The 24,514-nt window shown below is 37.7% G+C and overlaps 11 protein-coding genes and 2 non-coding genes across 13 annotated transcripts; 6 read left to right on the forward strand and 7 right to left on the reverse strand.

Moving 5' to 3' along the window:
- Window positions 1–656: 656 nt before the first annotated feature.
- Window positions 657–2,579, reverse strand: GIP1 (protein phosphatase regulator GIP1; the record flags this gene model as incomplete). Its single annotated transcript, XM_033908750.1, has 1 exon — window positions 657–2,579. One exon carries the CDS (start codon window positions 2,577–2,579, stop codon window positions 657–659), a length of 1,923 nt encoding a protein of 640 aa, XP_033764641.1.
- A 411-nt stretch (window positions 2,580–2,990) lies between these two features.
- ZTA1 (NADPH:quinone reductase) lies at window positions 2,991–3,995 on the reverse strand (the record flags this gene model as incomplete). Its single annotated transcript, XM_033908751.1, has 1 exon — window positions 2,991–3,995. The coding sequence occupies one exon, from the start codon at window positions 3,993–3,995 to the stop codon at window positions 2,991–2,993; it is 1,005 nt and encodes a 334-aa protein (XP_033764642.1).
- Window positions 3,996–4,311: 316 nt separating this feature from the next.
- On the forward strand, window positions 4,312–4,839 carry FMP23 (Fmp23p; the record flags this gene model as incomplete). Its single annotated transcript, XM_033908752.1, has 1 exon — window positions 4,312–4,839. One exon carries the CDS (start codon window positions 4,312–4,314, stop codon window positions 4,837–4,839), a length of 528 nt encoding a protein of 175 aa, XP_033764643.1.
- Window positions 4,840–5,312: 473 nt separating this feature from the next.
- RPS11B (40S ribosomal protein uS17) lies at window positions 5,313–6,293 on the forward strand (the record flags this gene model as incomplete). Its single annotated transcript, XM_033908753.1, has 2 exons — window positions 5,313–5,357; window positions 5,868–6,293. 2 exons carry the CDS (start codon window positions 5,313–5,315, stop codon window positions 6,291–6,293), a joined length of 471 nt encoding a protein of 156 aa, XP_033764644.1.
- Window positions 6,294–6,870: 577 nt separating this feature from the next.
- Window positions 6,871–9,297, reverse strand: REB1 (DNA-binding protein REB1; the record flags this gene model as incomplete). The annotated part of the gene is made up of 1 exon (XM_033908754.1): window positions 6,871–9,297. One exon carries the CDS (start codon window positions 9,295–9,297, stop codon window positions 6,871–6,873), a length of 2,427 nt encoding a protein of 808 aa, XP_033764645.1.
- Window positions 9,298–9,663: 366 nt separating this feature from the next.
- Window positions 9,664–10,749, reverse strand: REG2 (protein phosphatase regulator REG2; the record flags this gene model as incomplete). The annotated part of the gene is made up of 1 exon (XM_033908755.1): window positions 9,664–10,749. The coding sequence occupies one exon, from the start codon at window positions 10,747–10,749 to the stop codon at window positions 9,664–9,666; it is 1,086 nt and encodes a 361-aa protein (XP_033764646.1).
- Window positions 10,750–11,243: 494 nt separating this feature from the next.
- Window positions 11,244–11,876, reverse strand: RFS1 (flavodoxin-like fold family protein; the record flags this gene model as incomplete). The annotated part of the gene is made up of 1 exon (XM_033908756.1): window positions 11,244–11,876. One exon carries the CDS (start codon window positions 11,874–11,876, stop codon window positions 11,244–11,246), a length of 633 nt encoding a protein of 210 aa, XP_033764647.1.
- Window positions 11,877–12,195: 319 nt separating this feature from the next.
- SPAR_B01550 (regucalcin) lies at window positions 12,196–13,272 on the reverse strand (the record flags this gene model as incomplete). The annotated part of the gene is made up of 1 exon (XM_033908757.1): window positions 12,196–13,272. One exon carries the CDS (start codon window positions 13,270–13,272, stop codon window positions 12,196–12,198), a length of 1,077 nt encoding a protein of 358 aa, XP_033764648.1.
- Window positions 13,273–15,599: 2,327 nt separating this feature from the next.
- YRO2 (Yro2p) lies at window positions 15,600–16,634 on the forward strand (the record flags this gene model as incomplete). Its single annotated transcript, XM_033908758.1, has 1 exon — window positions 15,600–16,634. The coding sequence occupies one exon, from the start codon at window positions 15,600–15,602 to the stop codon at window positions 16,632–16,634; it is 1,035 nt and encodes a 344-aa protein (XP_033764649.1).
- A 458-nt stretch (window positions 16,635–17,092) lies between these two features.
- On the reverse strand, window positions 17,093–19,792 carry PRP6 (U4/U6-U5 snRNP complex subunit PRP6; the record flags this gene model as incomplete). The annotated part of the gene is made up of 1 exon (XM_033908759.1): window positions 17,093–19,792. The coding sequence occupies one exon, from the start codon at window positions 19,790–19,792 to the stop codon at window positions 17,093–17,095; it is 2,700 nt and encodes an 899-aa protein (XP_033764650.1).
- Window positions 19,793–20,092: 300 nt separating this feature from the next.
- Window positions 20,093–20,176, forward strand: SPAR_Btrna8L. The gene has a single exon. It is a non-coding gene; the product is annotated as a tRNA-Leu (tRNA).
- Window positions 20,177–20,364: 188 nt separating this feature from the next.
- On the forward strand, window positions 20,365–21,870 carry MRX18 (17-beta-hydroxysteroid dehydrogenase-like protein; the record flags this gene model as incomplete). Its single annotated transcript, XM_033908760.1, has 1 exon — window positions 20,365–21,870. The coding sequence occupies one exon, from the start codon at window positions 20,365–20,367 to the stop codon at window positions 21,868–21,870; it is 1,506 nt and encodes a 501-aa protein (XP_033764651.1).
- A 1,860-nt stretch (window positions 21,871–23,730) lies between these two features.
- On the forward strand, window positions 23,731–23,802 carry SPAR_Btrna9Q. The gene has a single exon. It is a non-coding gene; the product is annotated as a tRNA-Gln (tRNA).
- The last annotated feature ends 712 nt before the right edge of the window (window positions 23,803–24,514 follow it).

Here is a 24,514-nt window from a genome sequence, read left to right on the forward strand (position 1 = left end):
TCTTTTCCTTTTATACGTTGCCATTCATTATCCTATTACATTATCAATCCTTGCATTTCAGCTTCCATTAGATTGGATGACTGTTTCTCAATCTTTATGCCATCCTCTTGCACCGCATGTGATAATATAATACTAAATAGATGATATTAGAATTTCATTCCAACATCTTCATTAATACTAATTACTAATTATCAACAATATGGGTCACCAAGGGAGTATTAAGAAATCTACAAAATAAAAGCAATATTCTATATAATATTGAAAAAAAAATCTCCTTCATTTTATACGTTGTTGTCATTTTCCTGCTACATTGTCAATCGTCAGGTGTCTGCCTTTATTAAATTGGATGTCAGGTTTGAATCCTGTCTAACTGTAGTTTTGAATTGCCATACTAGGAGTAAATAGAAGATACCTGACCTATATTCAACCAAATATTGTGTCCAAATAAAGGCATGTTAACAAAGCGGAGAATCGTATATACGCATTATCTTTGTCTAACGATGATTTTTTATGTTATTCACTAAATGGTAACTATCAATAGTTGATTCCCTTTTAGCTACAAATGCATAAATATATGTATAACCACGTATGTAATGTGTGAAGTAAAGTGAAAACAATTTTATGGAGTAGTAAATGTTAAGCGTTTTGTTTTCTGTTCAAAAGACATCCTCATCAAGCGATATAATTTGTGCCCCTTGACTACTTATACCTTTTAATTGCCTACCGATGTTTCTTTCCGTAGCTCTCATACTTGATATGATCCCAGATTTATCATTAACGGAACCCTCGCATCCAACAGCCGCAATATCCAGAGGATACTCCTCAGAATAGTACTTACTTAGTTGTTCTCCCCTCAGTCTATAATTTTCTGCTTCATTCCTTTGCCTTTTGTACTCTGTATACTGAAAATAGTGTAAAAATTGGGCGACACCCACTGTGTCGCACTTTGAAGCTCTCTGAGACTCTTCATCCTGCTGCAAATTCATCTTTGCCTTTAAAATCGACCTTGTTTCCGTAGTTGAATAACCACTCTGACTCCCGTCTTTGTTTAACTTTTTAAATTTCTTATAAATTAAAAGTCGTGAATTTTCATCAAACCGAACACTAGAGGTACTCCGATCGTTTATACCAAGGTCTGTATCCATTTCTGAAGAGTTTTCGCTGTCAGATAGCTCTACCTCTTCTTCGTTATCAACATATGGATTGAAAGCATCATAAAATCTTTTATTTCTGAAGTTTACGCATCTCTTCTTGTTTTTATGACTTTTGATCAAATGCGTTAAGTTATCTTGGCTTAAGTCACCTTTGTGAACCTTTGAAAGAATTTGTGATATATTGATCTGATTGGTAATACCTCGAAATGTTGGGATAGTATAAATTTTGCTACTTTCACTTGAACTTGTCTCAGATAAACCGGAAAGTTCTTGAGATTCAATTGGCTCAAACGTGGTCTCTACATCATCTGAATAGCTACTGCTCGCGTCATCTATATCCTTATCCAATGTATCATCTTTTAAAGCCGAGCTCACTTCAATTGGCTTTTCCATTGCACCTACTGTACTAATATTAGAATCAGTTACGATCATGTTTTCGTCATTCTCAGTGGCAACATTATTTATTGATTCTTGATCCATATTTATGCATTCGTTATCGCTTTCATTATCGGAGGTACTGGAACCAATTATATTGGTAGAGGGAAAATCTACTTTTTCAATTAAAAACGAATCTGTGGAACTTAATACTTCAATTTTTTGTTGAAGTTCTTTGGTAATGTATATTGAAGGCGTACTTTCCATTGAATGATCCGATCCAGATTCATTTGAGTACTGTTTTAAGCATAGCCTTTTTTCAGAAGTAGTATCACTAGAATCATTGCGAATGCTTCGTTTTGTGCCACGCATCGAATCTGACCTGTCAAGCGATTCATTTGATTCAATTGGAGTAAAAGTTGCGGGCGCCAAGCTTTGCAAATTCTCTTCAAAGTGTTTCAAGTCTTCATATTTTAAATTGTTAAAAGGAATAAATCTCTCACTCAGGTTCCAGCACGATTCACTGTCTAGATAAGCCTTGTCGGAATCTTGGCTTTTATTTGAATAATCAAATTGCGTTTCAAATTCCTTCGAATTCGTATGAAATCTATTAAAACAGGGTGTATCATCGTCTGCCTTGTACATATTACCTGGCTCTGACTTTTTTGTTTCTTCGGCTGCTGGACAACTCTTTTCGTTTTGATGTCCATTTCTCCCATGACGTATTTTCTTCAATCCTCTTTTTAAATTATCTTTGAACTCGTAGAATTTTCTATTACTGAACAGAGTTTCGAATTTAGTGTCTCCACGGAAGAAAGAACTCTTTCCATCCTGGCACTTGTATTTTATTGGAGTTGTGACCAAAGGTCCATGAGCAGGATTTAAATTAGAAAATGTCTCAGTAGGATTAGGTTTTGCAAAGTCGCGCAAATCTAATGCATCAGAATGCAACAAGGATCCATGTGCAGTCGACGGCCTTAACCATTCTCTAAAACGCCTCCTTTTCAAAGACTCAAATGGTCTAGCTTTTGGCTGCAAAACAGTTTCCATAATTAGCTAATAATTGAATAGCTCTTTATCAATAATTTTGCGAACAGATTCGAATTATAAAGAAAGCCACCAAACAAATAGGCAAAGAGGAAGAAAATAGCTATACTTGAATATCTCTTCTTTAAATAAAATCAGGAAAAAAGGAAAATATAAGTAAATTTTTATTCAAATGGTTCTGTTAATATATACCTATTCTATTTTTGTTACACTTTTTTTGTCGAAAAAGTCCCCGATTTCTGCAGCGTCACATTTAATAAATTTTGCGTCGGACCAGTTTATATAGCCTTTTAGAAAAATAGAAGGTGAAACACTTATTATAATCCCTACTTAACCCAAGAAGAGTAAAATTCGTGAACACAAAAAGAAAAGGGCAAAAAAGCAGCTAAATTATTAAAATACATCAATATGATTCTATTGTGGTATTTCGAGAACTAGTTTACCAATAGTTTTTCTACTTTCTATATCAGCTGCAGCAACTTTATAATCCTTTAATGGGTATGTTTTGTATATTTTAATGTTCAATTTCTTCGAATTGACTAGGCCAAAAAATTCGGCGGAGTAATATTTCCATTCCTCTGCATCGGCGATATAGCCGTAAAGTTGAGGTCTCACCAAAGTAATATTCTTTGGGGAAAGTCTGGTAATAGAGAATGGCGGGATAAGGCCTGATGCATTTCCAAAGGAAACAAATACACCTTTTCTTTTTAGCGCGGCTAAGGTAATTTCGAAGGTATCCTTTCCGACTGAATCAAAACTAGCATCAACGCCTTTACCATTGGTAATTTTTAAAACTTGCTTTAAAATATCTTCTTTAGAAGAGTTGATCAAATATTCGGCGCCGTATTCCTTCGCTATCTTAAGCTTTTCATCAGTCGAGGCAACTGCAATCGCATGCGCACCTTTCATCCTGAGCAACTGATTTAAAATTAATCCAACACCACCAGCTGCAGCAAAAAGCAGTACATAGTCGCCCTTTTTAACGTGGTACGCTTCGTTTGTAAAGGACAAAGCAGTGAGAACTTGTAATAAACCAGCCGCATAAATTTTCAACTTTTCATCACTTGTTTCTTTTGGCAGCTTCATTACTGTACCTTGGGACGAAATTCCTGTATACTGCGCAAAAGTTGAACTAGATATATAAGCAACTTGGTCTCCAATTTCAAAATTGGTTACACCTTTACCCTTTGCTACGACGGTACCCGACGCTTCCCTGCCCAATACGTACGGTTTTTCACAGGGATAAAGACCCTTCCGGAAGTAACTTTCGATGTAGTTAACACCTGTGTACTTGTTTTTTATTAGTAACTCTTCCTCCGAAATCGATGGTACAGGATAATCCTCATACTTGATAACGTCGTATCCACCGATTTCATCAATCAATACGACCTTCTGCGTTTCTGGTATAGTACATTTCATTTTCGTCTTGTTGATAGCGATTTCGTCTCTCAATCCACTAGCGGCATCATATCATCCACTAATGCAAACCGCCAGAAGATCTCACGCCCATGATACCATGCTTGTAATAGGGGAAGTTAACGTTCGGCTAAATCATCCGGATCCGAGAACGGCACGCATTGTATTATCCGAACTGATAAGTCAACTAGAAATGAAGGGTGCAACTTCAGATGACACGCAAAAAGTGAAAAATCCAGACAGAGATAACCTGGATAAAATCATAATGGGAAAGTAAACCTCTATTATGTGAATGTAACTGAAGAAAATCAAGTCACCGATGCTAATCAACCGCTTGAGTAAAATTCGACCTGTAAAGCATTTTTCTACTATTAAACCCATTTTATCCAAGGAAGTTTCACGACGAGTGATTGTTGCACCTGCATCACACTTCAAGACCTCCAATCCAAATGCGAAAAGTAACATCCCCATCCATGAATACAAGCAACTGCCGGAGGATTCTAACTACATTGAAAAGCATTATAAGGAATTACAAATATTTTTAAATGAGTTTTTAATCAAGAAATTAAATAAGACTTATGCAGACTTCGAAGGAGATCCAGATGAGCTGGTGTTTCAGTTAGAAAAATTTATTGAACTAGAGGTTACTCCGAAATACACAGACCATTCTGCACCTGACGGTTGTGAGGGGAGGTTCAAATCCATCGGAGATAGGATAGTCGTTGATCGCTATTTAGATTTTGTAAAAGATGTCAGACTAACACTGCTCCTAAATGGAGGACATTCCTTCATATTTGATGTCATGCTACAAGCCAAAGAAGTCTTTGACAAAATGCAAAAAGAATAGGAAAAAAAATTATAAATTTGATATATATTCATTCAGTTGGTCCTTTGACAGCGATGTACAAGTAATTAGCGTATAGTAAATATGTATAGTTTTACGCTCTCGTCAATATCTGGGAGTACCTTATTACCGTTGGACAAGATTCTCTGAAAAAACATTTCCTTCCCGCACCCATACATTATTAAACCCAAACATTTCAGAGCACTGTCTCTTTTCCACGCTGACCGTATTGACCTTATCATAGAAAAGATGCGATGCGTCTTTGTGAAATGAAAGAAGTACTCTCGCTGGGGTCAGCCAGGTTCCACACCATCCTTTCAGCGGGCAAGTCCAGTAGCTTTGGGTTTCCCTTTCTCTGCTGTCCTCTGTTGAAAATCTATAACCAATAGGTAATAGTGATACTAATATAGCTAGTGCAATTTATATAGTAGCGTTTACTGAAGACTTAGAGGAAACGTATCAAGCCAGGGAAAAAGATGTCCACTGAATTAACTGTTCAATCTGAAAGAGCTTTCCAAAAGGTATGAGTGAATTACAACCCGAGTGAGATAATCAATGAAGTATTCAATACGAAAAGGAAAATTAGTCGAGATAATGTTGCTATAGTTTTACAACCGATTTCCAGATTAATGGAAAGAAAGAGTGGCAAGCGCTGTATCTCAAGAAAAAGGCCACTAGTTGAGAGCAGGATCTCGAATAATCGAGAGTTCGCCACAATAAGAGCGAATTATAAATCAATTCTAGCAAAAAAGGGAACTTTCAACCTAAAGATGAAATATAACCGTGAAAGAATGTTGCAATTACCTAAATTACGATAGAGCCAAAACCCATAATCATTACTACAACGTTTTCTATGCTGAATGACTACTTTTATCGGCCAATACCAAAGTAAGGAAGGTTCCATCTTACGTAACGTTTTTCTTCAATGACTATGACACGCTCAACGATTTCCTTTTTGCCTAAAATAATAGGAACGAAATTCATGATTATATTACAAATCAACTGGTTTACTAACATGCTATTTTAAACAGCAACCTCACATCTTCAACAATCCAAAGGTCAAGACTTCCAAGAGAACCAAGAGATGGTATAAGAACGCCGGTTTGGGATTCAAGACCCCAAAGACCGCTATTGAAGGTTCTTACATTGACAAGAAATGTCCATTCACTGGTTTAGTTTCCATCCGTGGTAAGATCTTGACTGGTACCGTCGTCTCCACCAAGATGCACCGTACCATCGTCATCAGAAGAGCTTACTTGCATTACATCCCTAAGTACAACAGATACGAAAAGAGACACAAGAACGTTCCAGTCCACGTTTCCCCAGCTTTCCGTGTCCAAGTTGGTGACATTGTTACCGTTGGTCAATGTAGACCAATCTCCAAGACTGTTAGATTTAACGTCGTCAAGGTCTCTGCTGCTACCGGTAAGGCCAACAAGCAATTTGCTAAATTTTAAAGAAATAAAATTAACAAGATGATATAATAATAAGTGGAGAATAAAACGTAGAATCTTTGGTGAATTATTTAAATTGAAGCGCCAAATATTAGGCCCTTATTCTTTTTCTTTTACCAGCCTTAGTTTTCTTCCTTCTCTTTAGTAATTGTTTCTATATACGGCTTATCTATTTTATATATTTTTAACATGAATATATGAATGACATTTTTAATAATGACACTTTGGCAAGGCGCTGGTGAGTCCAACTGCTTCTTCATTCCCTGGCATGGGCGTCGCGTCGCGCCAGTCTTTGCAAGAATTTATGCAGAGAAGACCAGTTTATTCTGGGACAAAAAATAAATTCATTATACATATAAGTAAAAATAATATAAATACAACGGCTCCATGTGTAAGTCGAAAACAAAAAAATTGGTGTCAAGGAAGGAAAAAGAAAAGTCAATATCTCTGGCGGTAAGTGAAGGCAGATTAGCCAAATTATTATAGGACTGAAAAAAGAGAAATGAAGGAAAAACAACACATACATACTATCAATCATTATTGTATTTTGTTTCGCTTTTGCCAAATATACTTCCTGGAACTAATTTTCTGTTTTCATTGAAATATTGGAGCTAAAATAATCAACTAGCTCTTTACTAATTTCATTGATTGATTTTTGTTTGTAGCCTTTAACCTTTTTCTTCATTCTCTCATAGCACAATTTCAGTTCCAACCCATTTAATTTCATGCCAGGCTTCAAAGCTGCTAGTTCATCCCAATCCACTTGAGAATCCTCCGTTATACCTAAATCTCTTAATTTTTCAAAAATCCATAACATGTCATCGTCTTTTACAGTTTGAATTTTGGCAATAGCTTCCCTTTTAACTAATTTGTTCCATTTATAACGACATTGAATACGTGATCTTGTACCACCCATGCGCTCACTAACAATGGTCCAATTGATGATGTCTTTGAAATCTAGTTTACCATTACCCATCAGAGATTTCCTTAATTTATTATTGTGACGTCTTATTGTATTTGACAAACTTTTAGAATGTGTGCTTGTTGCTGATGGGGCAGGTACTATCGAATTTTGAGAATTGTCATCCAGCTGAATACCTAATGAATCGTGTGGCTTGTCTTCGTCTTTGTTATTGTCTCCAAGAGATGAAGAAGCAGCGGCGGCAGCAGCGGCGGCAATAGCATCGTCATCGTCTTGTTGCTTTTGTTGAAGAAGTTGTTGTTGTTCTTGAATAGCAGCGGCAGCAGCAGCAGCAGCAGAAGCTGTATCATCGTCGTCTTCATCGTCATTACGATGATCATTCTGGTCATCTTGTAGTAAGTGCTGTTCTTCTTCCAATAAGTTTGGATGCAATTGAGACTGTTGTTGCTGGGCTTCTTCCAACATATCGCCGATGACCTTTTTCAAAAGTTCTTCTTCTTCAACAGACCACCTATTTGATGCTCTATTGGTACCACATTTTACGTAGTTTCTCCAACGATCTCTACAATCTTCGGGCATTCTTCCCAAAGTTTTACCTATTTCCGCCCACTGGCCTTCTTTTTCCGCACATAATTTAGCTAGCTCTTGCTCCTCCTCCGCGGTCCATTTACCACGCTGTTCGAAAATGTGATATTTTCTTCTCATATGTTTATAGATGGAGGAGCTAGATCTATAAGGTAATACTTTGTAAATATTATTCCAAAAGTTGTCCTTTGGCCTGTCAGAACTCCATATCCTTTCACAAACTTGTTGTCTAGTCAAACGTTCAATGGCCTCATACTCATTGATAAACCTTTCTAAAGCGGCATCTTCGGCTTTATCAAAGGCTTTGCTATTGTTAGACCTTGAAGTCGATGGCGTTGCTGAAGATGAGGATAAAGATACTAAAGACGATGCCTTTGTGGCGGCTGATTGAAGTAGCTGCGATATTTCTGAATTATCTACATTACCAGCTTCATTATCATGAGAAGGAGATTTTTGTTGATGCTGTTGAGTATCTTGAGAGATAACTTTAGGCAAGACCTCCATATAATTTCTGGATTTGTTGAGGGAATTATCTAGCATGGAGTCTTTTTGTAGCTCAGAGTATTGCTTGGTACTATTTGATAAATCATCAGTATCGTCGTTGTCATTCTTGTTCTGCTGATTCAAACCATGGGTACGCATTAAGTGGTCTTTAATATGTTTCAATTTTTCGTTATCGTCAGTATCAGCCGCAGTATTCAAATATTGCTGGAAATCAGGATGTTGAGTAATCGAATCTGCATCGATTATAGCCTTGTGGACCAGTTGGTCACGATCAATCACGTCATTATTGGTATCGTTGTCATCCGCATCACCCAAAGTGGTTAATTCCGGATCCACGTTTCCAATTTGCCTATCATCATCATCGTTATTGTTTTTCTGCTTTTTCTGTGAATTATCATGACCATTTTCATTATCATGCTGTCTTTTGTGCGGGTTGGTGCTATCGTTATTGTTGTTGTTATTTTTCGATAGAGTGTAAGCAGCAGCAACGGCAGCCATAGCCATAGATTGGTGATCATCGTCCACGCCAACACTCGCATCTTTCTTATTCTTGTCGTCGTCGTCATCCACGACTATGTCAGATTGAGAAAAGTGATTACTGTCATTGCCATTGTCATTGTTATTATTGTTTTCCTCATCTTCATCGTCTTGTTGGTGATGCGCCGTTTGCCTTAAATACCAGTCCATGACTGCATTATGTTGTTCATTGGAGTTGGCATTATCTACGTTCGGAGATGATTCATTCGCGTTCAGTGCGCTAATATTCTCGGAATCATCGTTATTATCCTCATTCCTATTACTGTCATCATTATTATTAACATCAACATCACTACTACTTTCGACATTATTCTGCTTTTTAGAGTGTTTGTTTTCCAGATCCTTCGTATGCAATTGAGGGTCATGGTTTTGGTGATCTAGACCTACACCGACATATTTCAAGACAGCCTCTTCCACGGACTCTTGATTTGCGTTTTTATCATTATGACCTGAAGGCATATTGATTGAGCTATAAATATTCTAATTCAGCAGCAACACCTTGAGTTCAAACTAATAACAAATACAGTGTAGATAACCTTGCTTGTGATGATGTTTATTTATTTACTTTAGGTTGGGTCCACAGCAGGGTAATAAAAGCCTGAGTTTGTTGTTTTGTCTTGTGTGGTCCAGAAAGCTGCCATTTGTTTGTCGTTGTCCTTTGTGAGGGTAGGTCCCTTGGCCGCCTTTGGTTTGCCACCCGGAATAGAGACAATTTAAATGCGGGTAACAAAATTGTTGCTATATATCACGTGATCATACTTTATGAGGAGTTTTTAGAAGACGACGTGAACACAGGCTCAATGTATTGAAAGTTTACGTAACAGTTTATAAGAGCACGTTGGGTATACTAGCGTCTATGTAAGTATCAATGTCATTTCCCGTTTCAGTTCCAGTTTCTGCTTCAGTGTCAGTGTCAGTATCAGTATCAGTGTCAGTGTCAGTGTCAGTGTCAGTTTCTGACTCGAAAATAAATGTAGAATGGCTTGAAGTCGACGAGGATTTTACGGCGGAATGATGACTTATGTTGGATAGCTTGAGATCAGAGTCAACCCGAAGCACACTACTGAAATCTGGTTTTCTTCCCCCTAGCAGAACATTCCTTGGAACGTCGCGAACGTCGTGCTTATGCCGATGGTCCCCACTATTACTACTGATAATGGCGGTTGCAGTGGCAGTGGCAGTGTCCCTGACAGCAGTGGCAGTAATAGTGTCACTGGCGACGTAAACGCTGCTATAGTCATAAAAAATTCGCTTGCTTGCTGCGTAGCCAATACAGGAATCAAGTTCAGACTGTGAACAAGGGCGCGGTTCATCAGCCGAATTCAATCGTGTCGAGGGGAGCCTTTGTATAAAGTGATCATCAGTTATAATGCACTGTTCGACGTTATCGTTAAATTTGATGTGCCTTTCTCGTGGGCCGTCCACTATGTCTTTTCTTTTGCGTGCCTTAAACCAACTTCTCCAAAAAAGGTTCTCCAACCTTTGATCATTGTCCACTTTCTTGTGTTTTTGTAACAGTAAAACATTGCCATTCTTTACAGTCTTGTTCAAGTGTCTCTCATGCTTGTCATTTTTCTTGTAATTGTTTTTACTGCCACAATTAATGAATTTGATGAATTTCCATAAATTCAAATTCAAGATTAAGCTTCTTTGCTCGTGAAAATCAAAATTCTTCTTCTTGACCGTTGGCAATATGTACGTTCTTTTCTTATTTATTTTCCATTGTTTGGCGTTTAAAGACTTGACCTTTCTTAAGCAGTACGTACCATTTGCAGCAGCGGAAGAATATCTCATGTCGTTTCTACTCATTAAAATTCTGACCGCTTCAATGAATTTACTACTTTCCTCTTCCTCTAGAGGGTCGTAAAATAAGTTATCCAAAGACTCACAATTACTCAAGGTCATTCTCATGCAATTACTTATTCCTCTCCTTTTTTCTTTCTCAATCTAATACTTTATTGAGAGACAAAGAGCGAGAACGACAATAAAAAGTTTCGAGACAACGCTAAACTTGACGTGCGTACGAAGACACAACCATATATAATAGTATTTATCAAGAAAGAAGCCGTAACTCAGGAAGCAACGATTATTTTATGCACTATTAGTTAGCGAAAAGGGGTATGCGTGGCTAATAACAAGTGAAGGCAGCTCGTTGCGATGTAGTGATGATAACTGTGAGGTTTCCTGTATTGACACAATAAGCGCATGATTTTAATCACTCCCCCACGTTTTTTTATTCAGCGCTGCCCCGCCACATGCAGCCGGGCCGTCGGAAAAGCAAGAGAAGGATAAACTATCGGGCAAATGGCGTGGAAGGGCCCTCCCCATTGGCCCTTAGTCATATTTCTTCAATGTTACAGTTATGTTATATCATACTTATGTATAAAGATAATATATACATGGTTTTACAAATCTTTGATGCGGTCGTAAAACGCCTTCCCTTGAAGTTGGTGAACTTTTAGCTCGGAAACACTGGGAGGTCTGTTACCGTCGAGTCCAGAGATGGATCCTGCGCCCCATGCGGAGGATCCATTGACATCATCAGTGTCGGTTAATTCCTTGTATGCGTTCTTATACCCCAATGGGACGTAGATGACTCCATGGTGAACTAGAGTACTCATTGCGTTCATGATACACATTTCTGTATCCCCCTTTCCGCTTATTGCGCCTGAGACGAACAAACCGGCAATTTTGCCATGAAGAGATCCCTTGGCCCAAAGGCCACCAGTGTTAGAGTCCCAGAAGCTTTTCCATTCCGCGGGGAAGTTACCAAACTTAGTAGGTATTCCGAATAAGTAGTAATCGTACTCGACCAACGTCTCTCTTGTTAGAATTTTGTACGAAAAATCCGCATTAGTTTTAGCAACTTTGCCTCCCGCTTCTCCTTCTTCTCCCAGGTTTTCAGTTTTGTAGCTAACGTCTGGTACTTGGAAAATTTCAGCCTCACCACCAGCTATCTCGATACCTTTTTTCTCATTCTCTGCCAACTTGGCAATTGTATCGTCCACTGAGTAAATCAAAATAGCAACTTTCGGCATTTTTTATATGGCGTCGTATGTGTTTTTAATAGTAGTAGTATGTCGGAGATCTTGTCCTTAGATATTTCTCGAGAAAAGTGTAACATTCAATATATTTTCTTTTTATTTCTTTTTCCTTTTCCCTCTTTTATGTATTTTTGATTGTCCGCCCCTTAGGTTTTTCTCCTTACCACTAGGCAACCGAACTGGAGCGGCTGTGCGATATACAAGAAAGAGTTTGAAATCTTCCCTTCGATTCGCTCATAAGCGGTATCATAATGGCGCTAGGTACATAGGCTAGGTACATAAGTTGCATATATATAAACACATGTATGTGCCCCTAGTGGAGAGGTTGTCGCTTCGTAGATTCCAGAGGGACATTTCCGTCCAGCACGTTTGGGATTCTATAGATGCAGCCACCATTCTTGTCAGCATTGGTTCTTACAGTGTCGTTAATTTCTGCATTTGCAGTAGTCACAAAAAGATCTTTACCAACAAAACAACAACATGAAACTCTTGGAGTCTGCTCCGGCAAAAGAAACTCCTTCAGCAACTTTCCGTTGGCTAGGTCGAACATTTGAACTTTGCTGGTGGACCAGACAGTGATAAACAGAAAACCAGAATGTTTTCCGTCTTTGCTAAACCAAACCGCGCTTCCATCCGGCTCAGGTGACTCAAAAGATTGATTGTTAGAGTTTTTCACATCAATCAACTCGTCGCGTTTGAGCAAATCGCCACCAGGACACTTCCAAATAGTGAAGTTTAAAGAATCCGTCACGTACATCGTCTTTTGATCGCTTTCATCCCAGTGGATGGCATTAGGAATTAACAAACAATTCCAAACGATCTTTATCTCGCGAGCTAGTAGATCAACACGAAGCAAGCACCCAATAGGTTCTAATTCAAATGGAAAATCGCTCATTAGCCCCACATAAATATATTTCCCATCTGGTGAAACGTTCCCATCATTGGATCTCAATTTATATGCTCTGTCTGTGCTTAAGTCAGGACATTCGGAATACAAGATGACGTATTCCCATTCGCTAGTGCTAAAATCCAACCTACCTATACCAAATTTACTGCCAAATAATACTTGTTTGACTTCATTGTGGGAAGTTTCATCGAGTATTGGAAATATGCAGCCCACGGATTCCTTTAATTCATCTGGGTTAGGAGGATACTCAATTGGCGAGTTCTTGCCATAATTGGCCCTAGTAATACGAAAAAAGGAATGACTGGACTCGGGATGTTTTATATCTTCAACCTTATGAACTTGCCCTTTAAAAATATCAACCCATAACAATGTATTGGTTTCCTTGACGAAGGTTATTCCTTCACTGTGTATGGCACCGGGAAAGTGATAATAAGGTTTCAAATCGTGCAGAATAACCTCTTCAAAATCACCAACGTTACCCATTTTGAGGAAGTGTCTAGCTGCTTAATGTGTATAAAACTTAGTCTAAGGATCTTACAGAACATCTTCATGTATGTCCGAAGCTTTGAATAAGCACTTGCTTCCCCTTAAATCACCGGCGGGTAATCCTTTCTTTAAAGGTGCTTGGCATCCATCGAATAATTATGAACCCACTTCGAGGTACAAACTCAAGTGCGAGCAGTAGCTTCCCAATTCAGAATCTGTTAGTTGAGTGAGATTAAAGAATTTTTTTTTTTTTTTTTACAATTTTGTTCCTTACCCACTCAATTTCTTATTTTGTCATGAAGCAGTCGCCTAACGAAAAAAGCGCCAAAAAGAGGCAGACATTGCTTGTGGCTTTCCCCTTTGGCGTTCACAATTTCTCTTTTAGAACTTCTTGTTGTTATGTGATACATTTTCCCATTTCCGATATTACCACCGCGCTAGAGAAGTGTATACAAAGATTACTTCAAAATAGGTATATGTTTTATTTTCACATACTCACTTTTAACTGTATTAGGAAAAGCAATTGACTTCTGAACTTCGATGACGATTGTACAAAATACCGATCATATCAAGCGATGTTCGGAAACTCTCACAGAAATGGCGAAGACATGTCGAAAAATACATACCGATGTCGTAAGTAAAAAAACAAAAACACAAACGTATATTTGTATATTTACTCAATTACATATACCATTTGGGTAATAATTAAACAAGAAGGCACGAATAAACTATAGAAAAATAGTATACCATCCTTGGTTCTTGGACCATACCTTTTCTCAATTTTTGAGATGTTTTTCTTTACTTTTATCTCCTTTCAACGGAAACAAGTGCAGCATGTTATTTTCCTGTAGTCCGCCCTGAGCAGTTTTCCACCCCGGGTGGCAACCATCCCCCATTCGACAAACTTCCCAAAAAATACAACCTACCCGGTTGCCTCCAAGGCCCTTCTTTCTCAACTGGGAATACCGCTTTAAAGTGCCTAGTCTTGGGTCGAGGTCTCGTATGGCAGCATCTGTTATTGAGCGAACCCTTTCCCGTTTTACACGCGTGGCCTAGACCGTCCTTTAGCAACCTGTGAGACATGCCGAGTGAATTTACCTAAGATTTCTTTGGACTCTTCTGCATGTTTCCGAAAATCACCGGAAAAACCTTCGCTTTTTTTAGACGGAAAACGAGGAAGTTGCTTTTACTTGTTGTCTTCAAGTCTATATGCTATTAGAAGGGGAATGGACAAAAAAGATTAGGACTGCAAAACCTTCGTTGTTAAGATGGCAAGACAGCTTGCTAACATTCAATTATGTAACCTAGTTTATTACAACTTCTTTGATTAGCTTAGCTATGTAGAGTAGTGTCTTCATTCATGTCACGGCACACGTTAACACAATGTAAATCTTGCATCGGGTTCACTGAGGGAAATAACTATAGGCATCACACCAATGCGTAAGGGATATTTCAACCTCACTATGGGTTCTAAATGAGGGAATGAAAAAAAGGGTAAATTGAAAACATCCTACCGATTTTGGTACCACTTCCGTGATTTTCAATTCTTCAATTTCCGCATAATTTGCCTCAAATAGGAAATCTGAGCTGTTTTTTCTTGCCCTCGAGTTGTCGGCCTACGGACTTTTCTGCGATCCAATGCATGAATCCCTTTAAGAAGCATGAAGAAAAAAAAAAAAAAAATAGCCTCTTGTAAAAGCAAAAATGCCTTTCACTATTTCTGTGTAAACGAATAATTTCGTCATCTTAGTAGTTCACTGAATATCTGAGGTTTCCAATCAGATGAGTTAGTAAAACCCCTAGAAAAATTCAATGTTAGATCGGAATGATTCCTCATCTGGTTGTTGCTTATTCATGATCCTTTCAATTACTGGATGCTTACCCAAAAGATATATAAAGAACCAAACTTGTTTGGTTTACATGTAGGATTGTATGTTAATTATGGCTTTCTGCTTTTTTCTTCTCTTGTTTTCCGCAATATTAACCTTTCTCTTACAGATTATCTAATCAAGTGTCAAGATTGTGTCAGCAAAAAAACAGTAACATTCCATCCCGAAAAAAACTATCTATTTATCTTTGGATACTTAATATAAACAAGAAGTCCTAAGAACTTACCATAATTTTTTTTCTAAAACCCTTTTTTACTCAAAACTAATAGCTTATTCTGGTTATTTTTAATCAATCTAGATTTTTTTTCTTTTAATTCCAAAACAATCTAATAACGTTTAACCACTAATTCTTTAATTATTAATATTTAATTTTAAAAATCTTCTAATTTTCCTGATAACCTAAAGTGACACTATTTTTTAAAAAGAAGCATCAAAATGTCTGATTATGTCGAACTATTGAAAAGAGGTGGTAACGAAGCCATCAAAATTAATCCTCCAACCGGTGCTGATTTCCACATTACATCTCGTGGCTCAGACTGGCTTTTCACCGTCTTTTGTGTTAACCTACTATTCGGTGTCATTCTAGTCCCACTAATGTTTAGAAAACCAGTTAAGGATAGATTCGTATACTATACGGCCATTGCTCCAAATTTGTTTATGTCAATTGCTTATTTCACCATGGCTTCCAACTTGGGTTGGATCCCAGTTAGAGCAAAGTACAACCACGTGCAAACTTCTACTCAAAAGGAACACCCAGGTTACAGGCAAATTTTTTACGCTAGATATGTTGGCTGGTTTTTAGCTTTCCCATGGCCGATTATTCAAATGTCTCTGCTTGGTGGTACTCCATTATGGCAAATTGCTTTCAATGTTGGTATGACCGAAATATTCACTGTCTGTTGGTTGATTGCTGCCTGCGTCCACTCTACCTATAAATGGGGTTACTACACCATCGGTATTGGCGCTGCCATTGTTGTTTGTATCAGTTTGATGACTACTACGTTCAACCTAGTGAAGGCTAGAGGTAAGGATGTCTCTAACGTTTTTATTACTTTCATGAGTGTCATCATGTTTCTATGGTTGATTGCCTACCCAACTTGTTTTGGTATTACAGATGGTGGTAACGTTTTGCAACCAGATTCTGCCACCATTTTCTACGGTATTATCGATTTGTTGATCTTATCCATCTTGCCAGTTCTTTTCATGCCATTAGCTAACTACTTAGGGATTGAAAGATTAGGTTTAATCTTCGACGAAGAACCCGCTGAACACGTTGGCCCAGTAGCAGAAAAGAAGATGCCATCTCCAGCTTCTTTTAAGTCATCTGATTCTGACTCCAGCATTAAGGAGAAATTAAAGCTAAAGAAGAAGCACAAGAAGGACAAAAAGAAAGCTAAGAAGGCCAAGAAGGCTAAGAAGGCTAAGAAGGCTCAAGAAGAGGAGGAGAATGCAGCTACCGACTCTGAATAAATGCTTTGATCCGCTAATCTCGTAGCAATGTTTTTTTTCTTTCTTCTGACGTTGTATTATTTGAGACCGGCAGCTTTGCTAAAAAAAATGCGAAATGCTTCGACCCTTTTCCTACCCTCTGTATCATAAAGTGCAACGATGGAAACTTAGTGTATGAAAGAAGATAGGATAGGATTGTAGCGACCAAAGGCCACAAATAAATATGCACTGTTTTTAAATTTTTTTTTCATCAAAAAAATACGAATAAATTCCTTAAACATATACATCACTTTGCTTCATATTTTTACGTTTGTAAAAACCCCTTTATTGTTTTAATACCTATGAAGCACTACTTATAATCTTAATTAAATTTAATCCTTTCTTTTCCTTTTTTTTTGGGCATCGCTTCTATCATCACTCTATTAAAAATACGTATATATCGCGCACTCTAATAGAAAACAACGCGGGGCAGGATTATTTCATTTGTCGTTTATTAAATGCAACAAAATCTCTCTAGGTGTGCAGTATTGCAATTTTACATTTTTGACAGCAGCTATCCATTCGGGTCCGTAAGTAGGTTCACATTGATCAAACATGTTGTAAAGATCAACGGTATCTTTGCCTAACCTTGCATACGTCCTAAATAACCAAACCCATGTATCCCCGTAATCTGAGGACTTCTTGAGTGCTCTTTCTAACCACTTCAATGATGTTTGATATTGCGCTTCTGCATAAAAGGATATACCGATCTCCAAGAGAACCCTGTGATCATTTTGCGTCCTTTTTAAAGCATCTTGAAAAACAGTTTTTTTTGATGAGTTTCTGTTCCCATGCTTCAACAGCTTGATTTGTTCCACCAGAAGTAAAGCGTTATTTGGGAACTTTTGTAACGCCTGCGTGACGAGTAATTCCGCTTGATCCAAGTTACCAAGTCTTATTTCCATTTGAATCTTCGCAATGTAAAATAATGCATCGTCTGGGTTTTTCAATAATCCTCTATCTAAAATGGATCTTGCCCTTACTGGATTTTTTAGGTCAATCTCATCAACCTTTGCCAGCGAAACCCATATTAAAGGGCAATTGGGCACTATCCTTGTGCCTGATAAATAAGTTTGCCTACTCATTTCGATATTGCCAATGGAATGATAAATCTGACCCAATTGTAAAAAAAATTTGCGGCAATTGGGGAATAATTTCAAACATCTCTCGTTCAAAAATTTTATGGCTTCTTGGTTCAGATCTTGGTACCGAAGAAAATTTACATACTTATAATATAAGCTTTCTATGCCATTTATGTTGGAATCCTTTAAAGATGTAAAAGTTTGATGGAAAAAAACTCGTAATTCATTATGTTGTAATGAATGACCTAATAGCTTTATCTTGAAAAAGCGTAAGTCCAAGTTATGTGGTGCGAAATCAATAATCTGGTCAATCAAATTTAGTGTTTGCCTAGCATCCCATTTATGTGCCTTCCAATATTCACGTACATACATCATAAACAAGCTAGGGCTTTTCTCTCTCATGCTTGCTCGTATATTGTTGCTATTCTTGCTATGAAATAGCAGCTCCTGGAAAAACGCTAATAGCTCTTCAATTCCATGATAGCTCTCGGTGGCCATTTTAAGACTAGACCAAAGAGGTATATTAGAAGGATCCCACTGAATAAGCTTTTTTAATATAACAATTTGTACCATTGAGTGTGGCAGCTTTTCCAATATCTGATCAATATTATCCAATTCAGAACCATGCCCGCCACTTTCTTTTACCGATTCTAATACAGCGTAAACGATGGCTTGGCAGGTTAGATTTGAATTGGGTGTATCGCCTAAAGCTTCTGCACGTTTCAACCATGTCGACAAAGTTGCTTTGTACCCATTCTTAGAGAGTTCCAATAAACCGTTCTTGAGCAAACTAACTAGTCGATCTACAGCTATATCTGGATTATTGCGTTCTTCCAAGAGTGCAGCCATAATCCAAATTTTTGGTTCTTGCGGAAGAATTTTTCTGAGGGAATTCAAAGTCATTTTAGCGTTATGATAGCTTTGGAGGTTAGTATATATGCTTAGAAGATCCATACTTTGTGGAATGAATTGTGTGGCTTTCTCTAACATTTTCACTACTTGCGTTTTGTCAGTTTCAAAACTGACAGCTAACTTCCATAGACCTTCATCTCGAGGAAGTTCTTGCAGTGCTTTTCTCACCACTCTATACTTGTTAATCGTTGTACTTTCCAAATCAATGGCTTTAAACCAGAGAAGCGGGGACGCTGGATTAAAATTTATCGCTGTTGCTACTAATGTTTTACAGTAGTGAATATCGGAGTCGTGTAGTCTAATATTTTCTAGCCAAATGTCGGAGCTTCTTGGGCACTCTTGGCAACCATTTTGTATAATTTTTTTTGCTATTGAGAATTTTCTAGCCTTTTCCTCTAACCTGGCAGAAGCTATCCAACCCTGTGGATTTGTTGGATCTGCCTTCCTGTATGATTTTAAAATTGTGCGCATTTTCTGCAAATCTTCCAATGTTGCGTCCGACAGAGAATTTACCCTATCGTTTTCTAAATCCTTTAGGTAACTTAGGACATCGGTAGTGGCATCCGGTTTATCAACCTGGATATGACTACTTGCATTCTTCGTCAATTGTGCAATGTTTTCATCTATTTGAGATTGTAATAGCTTTTCTCGTTCTTCCGTTAATTTATTTAAATCAACATTTCCAGGTATCAATGAATCAGGTGCAGCATAAGTTTTTCTGTTTAGTTGCTCTTGAATTCTGCTTCTCTTGTTTCGTCTCGTAAAATCTGTGGCGTCTGGAATATTCATCCACTCACTTTCTGTTACAGCAGCCAATGATTTCTTCAAATCGGCAAACTGCTTTTTTACATTGGAGGCATCTGCTGGATTGTCATCATTATTCTCATTAGCTCTTTTCGTTTTTCTTTGTGCCAATTTCAATTCAAGTGTTTTGAATACGTTTTCAGCTTCGTCATCTTCATCATCTTTGGGCTGACTTTGAGAATCGAGGTTCAAACTTTCACGGTATCTTTTCGGTATTCTTCTTCCTTTATCATCATTATTGAGCGCTTGCTTTTCTTTTGTTGAAAATCCAGTAGCACCACGACCAATACCTGGTATGTAACCTGCCGGCGGTTTTTGATCCAGAAAAGACGGTCTCTCCATAGAATGTAGTGTTTTCTTGCGTTAAACTCTTTATGTTGACTCACCTGGTATATTTTCAGAAATTTTTCGTTCTTTTTTTTGCCTGTTTGGACAGTCTAACTATCTATAAATGTACAGGCTAAATTAGGCAAATGTTCTATCAAAGGTAGAGAAAAATTCTGAGTAAAATTTTATTAGTTTACGAATGAGGAGAAGAAACCTCACTTTTCCACAGAGGTTTATGGATAAATTTAAAATGACGATCATTTATTCCTTCTGGTAACTAACACATCTCCATTAATAGTTATTGTTAATTTGTATGGAGGGTTGGCCGAGTGGTCTAAGGCGGCAGACTTAAGATCTGTTGGACGGTTGTCCGCGCGAGTTCGAACCTCGCATCCTTCATTATTTTTATACTATATACCTTATTTTCAATCACGGCTTGAAGAAGGCTTAAAATTAGGGAATTAGGGAGATGGATGGATTAAGAAGTATAACAATTTTTTTTTTTTGGGTGCTTTTAGAAAGCATTAATTTAAAGAAGACCTTATCTATTTGTAGATTTTAGGTGAGACTTCTAGGCTTTACACAGGATGATTGGCTCACTTAGAAACAAATTTGAACATTTCAAGGTTTCTGAAAAGGGAGGCCGACAATTATCTGCAACATTACCGAAACTACTACCTGCAAAGGACCTCGATAGGTCAACTATCTACAAATACCGTTACAATTATGGTGTGAACTTGGGAGCATTGTTTGTTCTTGAACCATGGATTTTTTCTAAAGAAACAGTATGCACGGTAGGTGGAAAAGAATATGATAGTGAATTTGATGCTATTTCTCAACAATTGAAAAAGCATTCTTCTGAAGAGGTTGCAAAAATGTTGAGCGATCATTATACGAAATATATTAATCGAATTGACTGGGAATGGCTATCTAAAGATGCCCATATTACAGCGTTACGTATTCCAATTGGATATTGGCATGTGGAAGATGGGAAACATTTAGATTCGCTACCCTTTGCCCCATTAAGAAAGGTTTATGAGTTAGCCAAACCCTGGGAAAAACTTGCCGAATTAATCAATACGGCCAAGAAAATGAGCATTGGTGTATTGATAGATTTGCATGGCCTACCAGGAGGCGCCAATTGTGACTCGCACAGTGGCTCAAAGAGTGGTGAAGCTAAGTTTTTCCACAAGGAAAAGTATATGACTAAAGTCTACAAAGATATTTTGCCAGCGATTATTAAGACGATGACTCTGGAGAACGAAAATGTCATTGGCATTCAAGTGGTTAATGAGGCATGTTTTGATAATAACCCCAAGGGCCAGAAATTCTACTATTCGGAGGCCATTAATACGATTGAAGAGCTCCAACCAGGTTTACCTGTTGTAATATCCGATGGCTGGTGGCCTCAACAATGGGCAGACTGGGTTAAAGAAAAGGATTTTGGTGAAATAGTGGTCATTGATTCTCATGTATACCGCTGTTTTTCTGATTCTGATAAGTCGAAAGATGCCAATACTATTATTAAAGATTTAGTGAATACTGTGAATTTTCCTCGTGAAGATGCTGATTATACTGTTGGCGAATTTTCTGGTGTTCTTGATGGACAGACTTGGGATAAAACCTCTAGCGATAGGGACGCTACTGTTCAAAAATACGTACAAGCTCAGGCAGATGTATTTTCTCATGTTGCTAGTTGGGGTTGGTTTTTTTGGACTTTACAGTTTGAGTACGGTGATGGAGGCGAATGGGGTTTAGCTCCCATGATGCAGAAAGGAAATTTACCAAAACGTCCTCAAGGCAATGATTTGCGAATCGACAAGAAGAAAATAGATTCGATAATACAAGAGCACGAGACTTATTGGAACGGTAAAGGTAAAAATTTTGAACATTGGAGATTTGAGGATGGTATAAAGACAGCTGTTGATGATATGATTGCCTTTAGAAAATTTGACAATTCGTTGATTGGTAGATGGCATTCTTGGAAATCGCAAAGAAGAGCTGAATACATTTCTGCCAAAAAAGACAGTGAATTTATGTGGGAATGGGACCAAGGGTACCAGCGTGGGTTAGACGAGTTTAATAAATATTAATAAATATATAAACGAATGTATACCAACTCCTGGCTTTTTTATTCTTTTTATTTGCCGTCTGAAAAAAGAAAAAATTGCGGTACTGGCTTTCTGTTAGTCTTCGATTATTTATTGGCTTCTAGTAGAGTTCTTAATGATTTTTCCTCTACGCGGAGATGAGGCTTCCATATGCCATTCGTATGCACTATTATAAAAGTATTACCATGACGGCAATCAAGATGAACCGCAATAGTATTTACTAAGTGCTTTGCCATCTTCGAAAGCACTGTATTTTATCCGATAGAGTATTCAAGTAAGGCGAATTATTCAAATTGAAGAAATCAAATGGTATGTGCAATCTCTAAGAGTTTGAAAGTTATGAAGGATTCCGAATAAAGTAATAATGGACGAAACTAAGCGAGAAACTTTTGAAGCAAGATAAAGACTATTACACAGTGCTGCCAAGGCCAATTTTTTATTCAGCCAAGAAAGAGAAAGGATTGATAAGCCGTCTGCTCACTGAAGAAATCCTAGTAGAATGTAAATTTTTGAATCAACCTCTCAAAAGTTGTATTCGAAGCTGTCTTGAAGATGGAAATTGGTACGGCTATTAAAAAAAAAAAAAAGGTCATACTTCAAAACGAGCAGCCGCCCAAAAATTGTCGTTTTGTATCCATAAAACCTGTGATTTGATAACCAGAAAATCAATTCGCATTGTTCTATAAGCCCAGTTGTTTGTCGTACTTTAGATTTTTGTCGCAATTATAATGGCCATCAGGTGTTGACCACCGTTAATGTTATAGTACGCTGTGCCGTTGACAAGCATCCCACACAAAACAACACGAGTAAAATCAGGGCCAAGGTGACGTTCACTGTAGGGCGGAAAGACTGTTTTAGATCCAGTTGTTTCTCCGTCATTTTATTGTGGCGACGGAACTCACCAGAAGTTGCGAGGTTTAACAAGTCAAGTACGGGTAACCTGTATCTAATGACGACGCAAAAGGCGATTGCTGTGACAGAGAATGAAGTCATCTCTCACTAATCGTACATCGTAGGTAACAATTACAAAGCAAGTAGCATAGCCTCTTTAATACTCGTGCACCAAAGTGCGAGAAGATCCGTAATTTGCTTGATGATAATATTGGCAAGGTTTGATCTGGTACTAGTAACAAACGTGACAAAAAAAATTGATCCACCGTTAAATAGTTGGGAAAGCCACTACACAACATGCCACTTGCAGCTTGTAAATGAAAGGAGCATCGGTGTAAGATGCACTTTTTAATACGTTGGTTAGAGAAGAAGAGCGACAAAAAATTCGATCCAAACTGAAATGGCAACCGTGCCTTGTTAAAAGGCATGGAATCGTCGTTACAATTGGAAACTGTATTATACTTGTTGGAATAGAATTCTAATATCATCTATTTAGTGGTACAATATCACATGCGGTGTAAGAAGATGACATATATATTGAGAAACAGTCATCAAATTTAGTGGAGGCTGAAATGCAAGGATTGATAATGTAATGGATAATGAACTACAGCACATAAAACGAAAGAAGAAATGAGACTATTATTATGTAGAACTATCGAATCCCTTTTGTGGATTCCTATATTCTCGAGGAGAACTTCCTGTATACTTAATATTGTAGCCTTTAGCAACAATGGAATCCCAACAATTGTTTAATTATTCACACATTTCTCAAGGTGTACATTAGTATGTAAGCATTTAGATTGTTACTGTAGCCACTCGTGTTACTATTAACTATCACTCGTTCCGACAAATTTAATAACTATCCTTTATTTGAAACTTCTCCTCTTAATTAATATATTTCTCTTAACTAGTTTAAGCTCTGCAAGTTACGAAAAAGCACATTATTAAATAGGTTTTATAGTGTAGTGGTTATCACTTTCGGTTTTGATCCGAACAACCCCGGTTCGAATCCGGGTAAGACCTCTTTTTGATTTGTTTTAAATTTTTTTAACCAAGCCATATATTATCGGACGCTCGAAGGAAGGAGATCTCGCACATTTGGGGCTTAGCCGTGCTGCCGCTAGTGAAAGAAGAAATAAGCCACCTCGATGGTGTGGCAGATAATCTACGGGAATTTTTCTTGGCGTTTCTGTAAGTGACATGATCCGTTATAGTGCCGCAATGCCGGATAGTGCTTATTTTTAGTTAAGTGCCTTTTCAGCCTCGAATAACGCTTTTCAAGCAATTATGTATAAATATACTAACGAAACAACACTTGTAGTTAGATGAACTATTGATCTCTTTTAGGGTTCTTATATCTTGAAAAAATTGAAAAGAGAACTATCGTCCTCAGTAATAAAAGAAAGCGCGACATTACAATGAGACACCAATACTACCAAGCACAACCGATGTATTATCAACCACAACCGCAACCCATTTACATACAACAAGGGCCACCACCACCAAGGAATGATTGCTGTTGTTGTTGTTGTAACTGTGGCGACTGCTGTTCAGCTATTGCGAACGTTTTGTGTTGTCTCTGTTTAATCGATCTATGTTGTAGCTGCGCCGGTGGCATGTAAGCTGTTTTTTTACATTAATGCTTTTACTCAAGGAATAATCTTCCTATATTCTTTCTGGTAGTTGCTATTAAGATAAAGTTATATACGCAGGATCTTCCATTGCACATTTGTGA

This window comes from Saccharomyces paradoxus, chromosome II (genome assembly GCF_002079055.1).
Source record: "Saccharomyces paradoxus chromosome II, complete sequence".
NCBI classification, from domain to species: domain Eukaryota; kingdom Fungi; phylum Ascomycota; class Saccharomycetes; order Saccharomycetales; family Saccharomycetaceae; genus Saccharomyces; species Saccharomyces paradoxus.